Source organism: Erythrolamprus reginae, chromosome 3 (assembly GCF_031021105.1).
Source record: "Erythrolamprus reginae isolate rEryReg1 chromosome 3, rEryReg1.hap1, whole genome shotgun sequence".
Classification (NCBI taxonomy): domain Eukaryota; kingdom Metazoa; phylum Chordata; class Lepidosauria; order Squamata; family Dipsadidae; genus Erythrolamprus; species Erythrolamprus reginae.
The window spans coordinates 100,211,750-100,225,465 of record NC_091952.1 but is presented as its reverse complement, the minus strand read 5'-3'; the positions used below and the strand labels follow the sequence as shown (position 1 = coordinate 100,225,465).

Sequence of the window (13,716 nt, the reverse complement as noted above, 5' to 3'; positions counted from 1 at the left end):
TGTCCTACAGGATTGGGTGGCAGAGAAGTTGAACATATGTAAATTTAAAAGTTTAAGAAAGTTTACAAGTTAAGTGAAAGAAACTTCATTATTCATTTATATGTACATGTACATTTCTTCATTAAAAACACGTCTTTCTGCATAATTTAGACTAACTTTGTGAGTTTTTTGAGGGCTGGAACCAATTAAAATTATTTACATTAATTCCTATGGGGAAAAGTCGTTCGAGATAAGAGCTGCTCGACTTAAGAGCCCAGGTCCGGAACGAATTAAACTCGTATCTCGAGGTACCACTGTATTCAGATTTTTTCACTCATTTTTATTCATTTACAAACAAATACATACATGGTTTTGGACTTTGTGAGCATTATAGTTACTAAATTTTCCTTGTTCTAAGAATATCACAAAGATTGCAAATGGGTTTTCAGTTCTCTCTCCCTCCCTCCCTCCCCCATCTCTCTCTCTCTCTCACACACACACACACAGACCATATACATATATACAGACAGATGTAGAAATATATAACGAGCAGGTGTGTGCAGATATTGAAAGGAAATTTACATAGAAAAGGAAAAGAAGTAGTATATTATTTGCTGAACCATTCAAAGGAAACAATGTTCTATAATGGAATGGAGTTGCTCAGCAAATGGTGCAGAGATTATACTCAGGTTGTATGCTATAAGTCCATGATGGCAAGAACCTATGCCACGCATGCCACAGGTGGCACATAGAGCCATATCAAAGGGCACGCAAGACTTTGCCCTGTGTTAGCTCTAGCGGGCCAGCTGATTTTTGGCCTTGGGAAAGGCAGTTATGCCCTCTGGATGCTTCATGGAAGCTTTCCTGAAGCCCCGGAGGCAAAAAAACAGCACAATGGGCAAACTGGAAGCACGTTTTCCAAACTCCCGGTTTGCTGTTATGCTGGTTTTTGCACTCTGGAGGGTTCACAGAAGCTTCCTGAAGCCCCAGAATGCAAAAAACAGCACAATGGACAAACTGGAAGTGGGTCTTCTGAACTTCCAGTTTGCCCATTGTGCTATTTTTTGCACTCCGAAGCTTCCCTGAACCCTCTGGAGTGCAAAAAATAGCACTACAGCAAACTGAAAGTGCATTTTCCTGAACCTCTGGTTTGCCCATTTGGGCATTTTTTTTTCATGTACCAGGCTTCAGTAAGGCCTGTGCGTATGTGCAAAGGGGAGTGTGTGTGTGCGCACATATGTGTATGGGGAGGGAAGGGGTGTGGGCATGTGCACATATGCTAGCATACCCTCCCCTCCTCACCCTTTTGGTACGCGAACCAAAAAAGGTTCACCATCACTGCTATAGGTGAGGAAGGGAATGTTGGAGACTCACCTGAGCTGGCTGGAAGAGATGGAGACCATGGAGTACCTTCAAAAAGAGAATAAAGTGAAGTCTCCTGGTGAGCTACTGATGGTGTAACTTCGGCTTTTGTGCTGGCATTGAAGTTTTTCCCGTAAACTTCATTGAACATGCTGTTTGGATATCTTTCCTATAAAATTGAAAGAAAGAGCACAGGGATCAGAAAGGGATCACACCAAGCCAATTCAATACATTAGTACAGTACAGTAATATTAGTGGGGTATGTCAATGTTGTTTTTATCCAATACAGTAGTACCTTGTGATATGAACCCCTCGTCATACGAACTTTTTGAGATACGAACCCGGGATTCGGAATTTTTTTGCCTCTTCTTATGAACTTTTTTCGCCTTACAAACGTGCCGCCACGAACGCCGAACCCGAAGGTTCGGTAAAAGTTCGGGTTCGGGAGGCTGCCGAGAAGCGTCGCCGCCTGGCTGTCACCTTCCGAAACAGCCGGGGGGCTTCTTGGCATTCTCCTGAACGCCGGACTCGGAAGATTGGCAAAAGTTCGGGTTCGGCGTTCAGAACGCCGAGAAGCGCCGCTGCCCAGCTATCATCTTTGCAGAAGAGCTGTGGAGCTGTTGGCCGGTCGGGAGGCTCAAACGGAGGTGGGGAATTCCAGGGACGGAGCTTTGACGTCACAGAGATGTCCTTCCTGGCCAGCCGAAACGTGGACTCCAGGAAGGACGTCTTCGTGATGTCAAAGCTCCGCCTCTGGAATTCCCTATTGGGATTCCCTACCTCTGTTTGAACCTCCCGACCTGCCGACAGCTCCATGGCTCTTCTGCAAAGGTGACAGCCTTGGGGCGGCGCTTCTCAGTGTTTTCCCGAACCCAAACGCCGAACCCGAAATTTTGCCAAACCTCCGGGTTCGGCATTTGGGAGAACACCGAGAAGCCCCCCGGCTGTTTCGGAAGGTGACAGCCGGGCGGCGGTGCTTCTCGGCAGCCTCCCGAACCCGAACTTTTGCCGAACTTCCGGGTTCAGCGTTCGGGAGGACACCGAGAAGCGCCCGGCTGTTTCAAAAGGTGACAGCCGTGCAGCGGCGCCCAGCAGAGCGCCGTTTTTGCCATTTTACAGAGAAATAATCTAAAACGAGAGTTTTCCCTTCCATCCAAACTGGGTCAGACCAATGGAATTAACTGCTATCACTATGAACAATTTGCAATAATTTATGGCTCATGTCCTTATTATCTGTGGGGCCATTTGATTCCAGAGAGACTTCTCTGCTTCGTTGAGAAGACAGGATAAGAATTCCTACCTGAGAAGTTAATATAAAGGGCATCCAGGGTGAACCTGTTTGCAGTAGCCCTTCTGCTCTGGAATGGCCTATCTCACAAGGTTATGATGGCTCTTTTGATCACATTCTAGAGCCTTTGGGGGTAAAGATGCTATTTAATTATAGGCAACTGCTCATGGGACATAGAGATTTAGTCTGAATGCCTGTTGTAATATTTTTCTTTTTTTAAAAAAAGTTTATTGTTAGGAGGTATAAGCCTTCCAGCATATAAATTCAAGTGCCTATGTATGTATATATGTGTGTGTTTATGTATGTATGCATGTATGTATGTACGAATGAATGAATGAATGAATGAATAACTAACTAACTAACTAATTAACTAACTAACTAACTAACTAACTAACTAACTAACTAACTAACTAGCCAAGTAACACAAAAGAAAGTGGCATCAACAAGTACACATACATATACTATACAGGCCCATTCCCATAGCACTGGCTGAACTCAACCAGCCTATAGCGACTTGTGCCTGCTCTCAAGGCCTTTCAACCTGGGTAGCTTTTTTAAGCACCGTTGGATTGTCCACAGCAGGAAGCCAGCCTGGAAGCCCACTTATTGAAGAAACTCCAGATGGGTTAATTTGTATGGTAATTGCTGAAGCCAGCTGAACAACCTGGATGCTTTCCAGGATATGGAATCAGCCTAGGTATTGCTTTGCCTGTGTAAAGATAATGGGCAATGCATCCTGAAGAAGGGAACTGATTGTGCTGCCCGACTGCATCTCTCTGGCACTCGCTATCCCAGTTCCTGGTCTTAGTAGCGAGAAGTTCTCTATTGCTTTCAAAGCAGCTTTGTTCAAAGCTCTGCTAAGCAATTTCTTCAAAGCAACACATGTGCCTGACAAAGTGACAAAGCTGTCCAGAAGGAAAAACGAGAAAGTTATTAGTTACCTGATTAAGAGAGAAGCCTGTGAGCGATAGGAAAGATGGTGACTGTGACATCAGATCTGATGGTTTCTCCAACAGTGATTTCTTCAGGATAAGGGAAAGAGAGTAATAAAGCTTGTTATTGACTTACAAGTCAACTAATATAAAAGTCACAGAATGGAAAGAGTCTTGGGGGTTCATATAGCATGCATTAGATCAAGAACCCTATTAAAGCTCTTTGTATTGTATTACTTCTTTTACTATACGAGAGAGGCGCTTAAAATAAATACAAATAATTTGATAAAGTTGCAAATGATTTGATAGTCAGTTGCATATGTAGCTCTCAAAAAATGACCATTCAATTGGGAAATTTCATACTAAAGCAATAGGCTTTAACACCTTACATGGTTTATTGACCCACAAAATTGCAGTTCACCAAACTATTCATTAGGTAGGAATGTATGACATAAACAAACCAATCAGTTTCTGCTCAAATATGAAGGCTTAATATCTGAATTAGTATTTCCATAACCACAAACTAGTAGTATTTAGGGTTTTAATTTTTTTTTTAAAAAAGGTAATCAGATCTCAGAGTTAGTATCATAGTTTAGCATTAATTTATGTCATTTGGACACACATCTGCAGATAAAAAGTCACATACCTTCAACTCCTTTATAATGGAAGCCCTGACCTGACATGTCATTAGGATTTGATTGGAAATGATGCAATCAATGCCAGCTGCATAACTCAAATCATTAATCTCAAATGATACTGGGGAGATGAGCAAGAGTAGCACTGAGAGTCTAAAGAATTACTAGTCAATGACTAATACATTTCATGTGTTTTCTCTAAAGATTTTATATTCTTCTTCCATCTCTTTCTTCAGAAAAAGAAAGCAGTTTTGGGTTTATGGAGAATGATTACTGTAAATTGCTTTATGGAACTGGAAATATAGTTTAAGGGTAACTGTGAAAAGTTACAGTACCTAAAAATCAACTCAAAATTATATGGAAAGAAAAATATTATTTTAAGGTAAAACTCCCCCCCCCCCCCAAAAAAAAAGAAAAGAAAATTCCCCTCAACATTTTATGCCTGATAACTTAAGGCCAACCTCTTTCACAATTTCACTGGAATAAAAATAAAAGAAGGATTATGTGTGCATAATCCTACTAGGTTTTAATACAAATCAAGGATTTTCTTTGAGTTTATAAATTAACACACACACATACGATCAGCAAGCTCCATCCAGAACTGCAACTCCATAAACTCGATGACTTTCCTGAAATTTTAACTAATTCCTTTCTCTTTACAGCCTCCTATATCAAAAAGAATCTGTTCTGGAATCCTGGAAGATTTTTGTCACAGAGTTCATTATTGGGATTTGCAAAGGAAAACAAGAAATGGCACCTCTTCCTTCCCATTCCTAATCTCTTCTTCAGCAAGGAGGCTCCCGTGGAACCAAGCTTCCCATGATAATGAAAGGAATTCCTTTATTTGTCAAGGGATCCAAGACATATTTCTAAATATTTAATCTTTAATAACCTTCCATTCAATAACTATGCCCAGTTACTGTGTTTACAAAGCAGGAACTGTTTTTCAGAAACAGTGACATTTCTAAAGACCTATCACTGAAAGCAGCAGTGCCCTGGTACCTGTTGCTACCAGGGCACTATGTGCGCAGCATAAAGATTCATGCACGCATGCGCATGCCCCAGTGTGATTTTGCTTCCGCGCATGAGCAGGAAGCAAAAATGCACTGAAATTTTGCAAGGAGATATGCCCGTGCGCATCCCCTCGCGAGATTTTGCTTCTGTGCATGCGCAGGAAGCAAAAAGACCAAAACTTCAAGATGGCGAAACCCAAAAGACCGGCACCGGAGCGGTTGCACACAAATTGCACAATCTGGTGGCTGCTACCGGTGGGAAGACACCTACTGCGCCAGTAGCAACCCACCATTGACTGAAAGTAAATTTATACAAGAAATTATATACAAAATTTATGCTACAAAAGTTGAAGTATAATACTTCTTATTAACTATGCTTTGTGTAAGAGACTAGTGCTCTTGAGTTCTCTTTGCAATTGCTCATCTGACCATGCATCACTGAAGTTGACATAAACAGTTCCGTGTGGTTAAGCCAACATTTTAAGAGAAGTAATTTCCAGCCAATTCCACAAGGGAGTTGTAGTATATAAAGAAAGGTATATTTCATATGTTTATATGAGAAATGACCATACAGAGTTCAACCTCTGGGATCTAAAGTTTACAGAGTTTCACCTTTCTTACCTTTTCATCAAGCATCCTAGGTAAATATAATTAACAGGAAGAAAGAAATCCTAGTGATTTTATGACAACATAATCTCTCTTCACAGTAGCATTTTAATTAGAAATCAGAATGTAATTAGAAAGGCTTTGGGTTATCACTAATTACTATCATTGTATTAAGACAATGGATTTTTCTGCCTTTTGTGATAAAATACATAGCATCTCCCTAATTGAGGACTTTTCTGCACTCATGACCCCAGGAAGGATACAAGTACATAAATATCACATATATTTGAAATACATATGACTTTTATGTTACTCTATCATAGCCTCAAATTACATTATTGAAAGATGAATCTATCAAGGGTTATTCCATTTCCAATACTAGAAAACAAAACATTATATCAGCAAAACCTGGGAATGGTAACAGGGAAAGCTGCTATTTTCATGTTCCACATCTGGTTGACTAATGAAATTTGCATGAAACCCTGACATGGCCCAAACCAGTCCTTATTGATTATATTAACAAATATGAATACTTTTCATCTCAATCTTACTTGAAGGACTGTGTGACTCGGCCTGATAAATGTCAAAACAGCTTGGGTAGCCTTTTAAAAAGGAGATCAATGGACCACAGTGATTTATTTTTTTAAACTTCTATAAAGTAGTATGTCTCGTTTCATTAAAATTAATTAAATGGCTGAGAAGTGCTTGCCAGGTACATGATTCTAGTCTCTTAATGCCTATTTTATTCACATTACAGAATGTAAAAGTATATTCATTTTTCTACTAACACAGGTGGAAAACATAACCAGAAAGTTTCCTGCAGGCCAAGAAGGAACCAGAATTTGGATCATGTAAGATTGCAGCTTTCTTATACTGTGCTTGAATAAGAATTCTGGAGCAATAATGTGGTCAGGTGGAACAACCAGAAGTGGGCTGCTAAGGTGGAAAGGTTGTGCGCTCACCTCCGTGGCTCTGAGTGCTAGCATGCTGCACCTGTGCAAGTAGCAAAATCATGTGCGGAGACATAGGTGTGCCCGTGTTTCAGTGCAGTTTTTTGCTTCAACGCATGCGCGGAAGCAAAAAACCATGCACACATCACCGTTCCACCTTAGCAACCTACCTCTGGGAACAACCCTTTCGTAGGTTGTGGTAGGCTAGCACTCTTTCATTACCCCCAACTGAATAGATTGGGAAAGTCAAGGTGACCCATTTTTGTAGATAACGGAATTGGGCGGGGGCATGATTCAAAATGCCCCCCCCCCTCCAGTATTTACAAATACATTGTGAACTGGGCCAGGAAGGAGGAACCCTGATAGCACATCACATCTGTTTAAAAGCTACCTTCTCCTATAAGATCTCCATCCCCCCATTAAGACAATTTCAGCAAGGAACTTAGATTTCAAACCTCCAACTGACAAACAAACAAACAAAAGAGGGCAAAATTAGAGCAAGAAGCAGCAGAACTAAGTCAAATACATACAAAGAGGCTTCGTCCAGGAAGAGAGGCGAGAGGCCCCAGCAGTGCTGGGTAAAGATCAGGAGGATTAGAGAAAATCAGCTCTTCCTCCTCCTCCAAGGCAGCCAAACTCTTTAACAGGTCCGGAGGAAGCAGAGGGGAGCTCTTGGGGTCCTAGTGACAGAAAGGAGCACAGTGAGATGCAGCATGGAAAGGCCAGAAAGCAAGAATAGCAACAGACCAGTAAAAAGTGTAAAGGCCCATAGAGGTGCAAGGCAAGAGAAAGGGGAGAGGGTGCAAAGATAGGTAAGCCAGCATGCAAAAGCAAGTCAAAGATGTAAAGAGGAGAAGACAAGATTTAAGGGAGAAAAGAGAAAAGCAGTGGCAATATAATCTTCTGTCAAGTCTTTTGTGCTTTCGGAATCCCTTCCCTTCCCTTCAGTTTTGAATGAATAATCGGGATTGACATTTGAGGGGAATTTAGTCCCTGCTGTCTGACTTAGCATGTGTGTGCAAAGTAACTTGTTATTTATCCAGCATCTTAGTAGTTCTGTAAGGCACAGACAGTAATTTTGCCCATAATGCAAGATGTATTTATGCCACCTTAAGGATCGAAATCTATTGATCTATCTATCAATGTCTTGGAAGATCTAGACATATATACCAGTGTTTCCCAACCTTGGCCACTTGAAGATATTTGGACTTCAACTCCCAGAATTCCCCTAGCCAGCGAATGCTGGCTGGGGTATTCTGGGAGTTGAAGTCCAAATATCTTCAAGTGGCCAAGGTTGGGAAACACTGATATATACAATATGGCAGTATTGTCAAATAATGCAATACTATGAACTCCCAAAACGATAAAAGAATTTTTGTGGCCCATGTCATGAATAACGCTAAATAAACAAATGATATATAAAACTGATGTATTTTGCAGATGACTAGATCTAAGATTTCACTATCTCTCAAAAATAAAAATGACTCTTAGTTTTATTATTCCTTCTGCCTTCCTTATCTTGTTACAGATCACTGAAAGTTGGAGTAGGTTTTGATTGTCCTTATGCAAAACAGACACATTCTCAAAACTTGGGGCAAGTTGTTCCCCATATTTTTGTAGGCCAATCCACCATAGGCTTGCCCAGGCAAAGCTGGAACAGGTTTTAGAGTATTCCTACATTGCACGGACTGCTAAAATATTGTGGCTCCCTCTATGTTGCTTGCAACTACCTAAGGGATAACAACTCATATTTTGAGAACCCTTCTATAACATAGAAATTGGACTTTCGACAACTGGAAGTTGTTTTCAGAAGGCTACTTGTGAGCCAAGCAAAGTCTTGAATACCACAGCTTCCTTCTTGGTCTATAAAAATGATCTATCTTTTTCATCTGTTCCCAACAACAATGTAGTTTGTACCTGAAATATATGGTATCCTAGGACAAATACTTCAAAATTGTTACAGCTGGGATAAAATCAAGTCTTAGGTTATTGAAATTAATCTATAAATATACAAAAGTAAATCTGAAACATAAAATATTATAGAGCTTTATGATATTCTTTTATAATATTTCTCATAGGAAGGTCAAACAAAATATAAATCTTTAATATATTTGCAACTACTAACAGAAAGCAATTGGCTCCTTGCTTTTGTTTTTTAAAAGGTGATATTATATAGCTGTGATGGCAAACCTATGGTACTCATGCCACAGGTGGCATGCGGAGCCATATCTGCCAGCGTGCGAGCCACTGCCCTAGCTCAGCTCCAGCTCCAGCCAACCGATAAGGTCCCACAGAGTTGGCCTTCTCTGGGTCCCGTTGACTAAACAATGTCGTTTGGCGGGCTCCAGGGGAAGAACCTTCTCTGTGGCGGCCCTGGCCCTCTGGAATCAACTCCCCCCGGAGATTAGAACTGCCCCCACCCTCCTTGTCTTTCGTAAACTACTCAAGACCCACCTATACCGCCAGGCATGGGGGAGTTGAGACACCTTTCCCCCAGGCTTTCTATATTTTATGTTTGTTATATATGTGTTGTTTGGTTTTAAATATGATAGAGTTTTTATATGCTTCTTTGTTAATATTAGATTTGTTTTGCTATAATATTGTTTTTTATTGTTGTTGTGAGCCGCCCCGAGTCTTCGGAGAGGGGTGGCATACAAATCTAATAAATTATTATTATTATTATTATTATTATTATTATTATTATTATTATTATTATCATTATTATTTTGGCTCACACGGAGGCTCTGGGAGGCCATTTTCGGCCTCCAAAGGGGGGGGCAGTGGGAGAGGCCATTTTTGCCTTCTCCGGGCTCCAAGAATGCCACTGGAGCCTAGGGAGGGTGTAAAATGGGCTACTGGGCCCATCGGAAGTCGGGAAATGGGGGAGGGGTCATGAACACATGCACAGGGGATAAAGCAGCGTGGGGGCTGTGGGTGTGCGCACACTTTTGGCATCCAAGGAAAAAAAGGTTCACCATCACTGTTTTATAGGAATAAGGAGATTTAACAGTATTAGCTTTATTTCTTATCAGGGCTACCACCTGTAGGCTTGTATGAATATTTCTGTCAGAAAAAAACATAGTTATACTTAGGAATGTTGTCTTAATGTGACTTTGATGGATAGCTGCAGTTACTTTTTTAGAAGTGATTTTGTGCCTTGATTATTTTCCTGCACAAACTGTTCTCAATAATATCCCCCTCAAATTAGATTAGCTCCATCCCTTTTGATAAGTCCTCAAAACAAGGCTATGTTGCCAGGCCTGGGCTCCCAGAGACTTACTCAGATGGCTCCTTTCTAGAGATAGCTATATTTATCTTTCTCCCGGATTTGTATTTTTCATTTTAATGATAATTATTGTTATGAATTTTTCTATTTTTGTTTAGCTATTTATTATCTGTTTGTTGTGCGCCATCCAGAGTTGCTTTTGGTGCTCTATAAATTTGATTAAACAAACAAACGAACAAACAAACAAATAAATAGGCAGGGGGATTGTTTCCTTGGTTTTAAACAACTTTAACCTGCAATGAATCATTGATGTGGAAATGCAGACAAGACAGGTATGAACTTTTATCCAAAGTTTTCAAAATAACTCTTAATCCGTTATATCTGGTTTCAGAGTTTTATATTTACTACACTATTGCCATCTTAACATTTGGGGGTTTTTACTTAAAATTTCCCTGACAATGTCAGAAAAGAGGTTTGTGTTTGCTTCCTCTACATTTAGGGACTATTCAAGTATTTAAATAGTGATTTATACAAATGTACAGTGATAAAGCTTGAGAATAAATACTGTAAATTGCATTTTAGCTGGAAAGTTTTGGAAGAAATTCATACCTTACTTGGACTTTAGAATTTGCCACTAGACAATAATCCATTCCTCTCCTCTTGTGACATTTAAAATTTTAAAAACTTTATGTTGAATATTTATGCATGGTATGTCCGTATGTATGATTGATTTCTTAAATTGGGGTTTTTTACATTACTTTTAATATTAGGTTTGTTCATATTGTCTTTTTACTGTTGTTAGCCGCCCCAAGTCTACGGAGAGGGGTGGCATACAAATCAAATCAAATCAAATCAAATCAATCAATAAATAAATACTACAAGCAAGCATTATCTTATGACGTTGCTAATTATTTCTTTATATACTTAATGTATACATATGTATTTAATACACCCTGGCAAAAGATGCTGGGGAGAGGAGGAAATGAAGCAAAGCCTCCCTAAGCCACTGTACTGACCAACTATCCCTTATTTCGGTAACTACAGTATGTGGTTTTCCAAATCTCAGAATTATTATTCTGTTCAATACGATGAACAGAGCTTTTGTTCTGTCTGCGGCTGCTGCTCTTTGGCAGAAAGTTTGGGCATCATTTTGTAAAATCTTTGCTATGGGGAAATTAGATCAATGGGTTATATAATGCAACATGTTAAATATTTTCTTCCACACATATATAGCTATCACACAATTCCCTTGTGGCATATTCAATATTACCCAGAGTAACTAAAAGTGTGGAAAAAGTAAAAGAATTGTAAGAGGAGAAAATACAATTAAAATTACTTTATACTATCCTGTCTCTTAATATATTGCAATCTTTGCAAACCATCTTGCTTTCTCCACATCTATATCATCACTTCACTGTTGTTTATCTATTTCAGGCAAGTTGTTAGACAGATAGACAGACAGGCAGGCAGATAGCTGTTTAATATGCCTGTACACTGCATACAATTCTACAAAGGGATTATTCTTTGATTTGTTACTGTAAGCTTTGCAGTCCATTTCCCTGGGAAAAAGATCAAAACGCTGCTTTTCTGCATTTTGACTTGCAAAGCATATATTGTGGGGTGAAGAAGTCTTAGTTTTGAAATGTTTGGCACAAGTGTAGAATTGCAGATTGGATGCTGAATGTGATAAGAGCTGTGTAGGATTTAAATAAAGCATTCATGAGAACGGTTCAACAGTGAACAGAGAATAAGAAGAAAAATGTGTGGCATCCTCTTGGTTATTTAGCATAATTATGGATGTAAATATATAAGAAATGCACCAGCAGAGGTATGTGGTTTAAGGTTGTGGATACATATGTACTTTTGTATGCAGAGAATGTGATGCTGTTTGAAGAGAACACTAACGGCTTGCTGAGAACTGAGCAGTATAGATCTGAATGTTAATGTAGCAAATGTTCAAATGTGACAGGACGAACAAGAGTGAAAAATGTCAAATGGCAAAAAAACCAGAGCAAATAAATTGATTTATGGGTACTATTGAATACATGTGAGAACGGATGAAGAAATGTCAAGGCACGTAAATGGAAGTAGGCAACTACTAAGTATTTATTTATTTGATTTCTATAGTTCCCCATCTCAGCAGGTATCTGTCAAAAACAATTAATGTTTATCGAAAGAAGCAGAAAGGGCTGAGTGCTTCTTCTATCCACTTTTTTCTAGGAAAGTAAGAGTTGGATATGTCAACAGGAACATTAACATGGAATGTGGAAGACATATATTACTTACGAAGTGTGGGTGAATGTTGTCTGAATGGGTATCAAATTAATGAATGTTGAGTACAACAGTAAAAAACCAGTAGAAACAAACAAATTGAATTGGCCTGGAACAGAAGCACATAATAAATATGTGAAAATTGAATAGATGAAAAGGAAGAGTTTGTGGCTGGACAGAATGGATAAGATCCTCAAAAGTAAGTGAAGTTTAAAAACCAAAAGGCAGTGGAAAAAAATAGTGTGTATTTGCAATAAGAATCAACAGAATCTAGAGCAAATACAGTCAGTGGGTTGACCACGCGTCCTAACAGTTGAGGACTGAGCCAAAAGCAGGATGATTGACAGCAAGCAACATGTTATACAATGGGCTCAGTCCACATCGGTTGACGAACAAGGTCAATCCATGCTGACTGCCCTCTCCGCCCCCTCTGGAGAATGGATAAGATTCTCAAAATAAGTGAAGTTTAAAAAACAAAAGGCAGCGGGGGGGGGGGGGGGAATAGTGTATATTTGCAATTAATGGTACTTTATTTTTTCTGCTTCGTATAACATTGCTAACTCGGAGTCCTCGGAGAGGAGGCATATAAGTCAAATGAATGAATGAATGAATGAGTGAGTGAGTGAACGAATGAACGAACGGACGAACGAATGGAAACTGTATAACAGCTAGATACTTGTGTACAGTGATCCCCCGCTCGTTGCGAGGGTTCCGTTCCAGGACCCCCCGCAACGAGCGGGTTTTCGCGAAGTAGCGCTGCGGAAGTAAAAACACCATCTGCGCATGTGCAGATGGTGTTTTTACTCCCGCAGCGCTAGCGAGGAGCCGAAGATTGGGGGCGGCGCGGCTGTTTTAAAACGTCGCCGCTGGCATGGGGGGCTTCCTAGCAGCCCCCCAAACCCGGGTTGGGGGTTCGGGGGGTGCTGGCAAGCCCCCCATGCCGGCGGCGACATTTTAAAACAGCCGCGCCGCCCCCAATCTTCGGCTCCTCGCTAGCGGGCAGGCAGGCGGCGGACAAGCCGTTCGCTGGCGCTGGCTCTCGGCGCTTTTGAGCTGAGTCCTGAAGCGAATTCGCTCCAGGACTCAGCTCGAAAGCGGCGAGAGCAAGCGTGGACAAGCCGTGCGCTGGCGCTGGCTCTCGGCGCTTTTGAGCTGAGTCCTGAAGCGAATTCGCTCCAGGACTCAGCTCAAAAGCGCCGAGAGCCAGCGCCAGCGCACGGCTTGTCCGCGCTTGCTCTCGCCGCTTTCGAGCTGAGTCCTGGAGCGAATTCGCTTCAGGACTCAGCTCAAAAGCGCCGAGAGCCAGCGCCAGCGAACGGCTTGTCCGCGCTCGCTCTCGCCGCTTTCGAGCTGAGTCCTGGAGCGAATTCGCTTCAGGACTCAGCTCGAAAGCGGCGAGAATGAACGGCGTGGGCGGGCGAAGGGCGGGCGGCAGCGAGGAGTTTGCGTGGGCG

At 41.0% G+C, this 13,716-nt stretch overlaps 1 protein-coding gene across 1 annotated transcript in view; it reads right to left on the bottom strand.

Moving 5' to 3' along the window:
- Positions 1–916: 916 nt before the first annotated feature.
- SMG7 (SMG7 nonsense mediated mRNA decay factor) overlaps positions 917–13,716 on the bottom strand; it is a 47,713-nt gene continuing 34,913 nt past the window's right edge. Inside the window, exons 18-21 of the mRNA XM_070748543.1 lie at positions 7,296–7,445; positions 3,571–3,651; positions 1,354–1,510; positions 917–957 (exon numbers count right to left, since the gene is read on the bottom strand). Of these exons, the coding sequence (XP_070604644.1) occupies positions 917–957; positions 1,354–1,510; positions 3,571–3,651; positions 7,296–7,445 (429 nt within the window). The remainder of the gene's footprint in view (positions 958–1,353; positions 1,511–3,570; positions 3,652–7,295; positions 7,446–13,716) is intronic.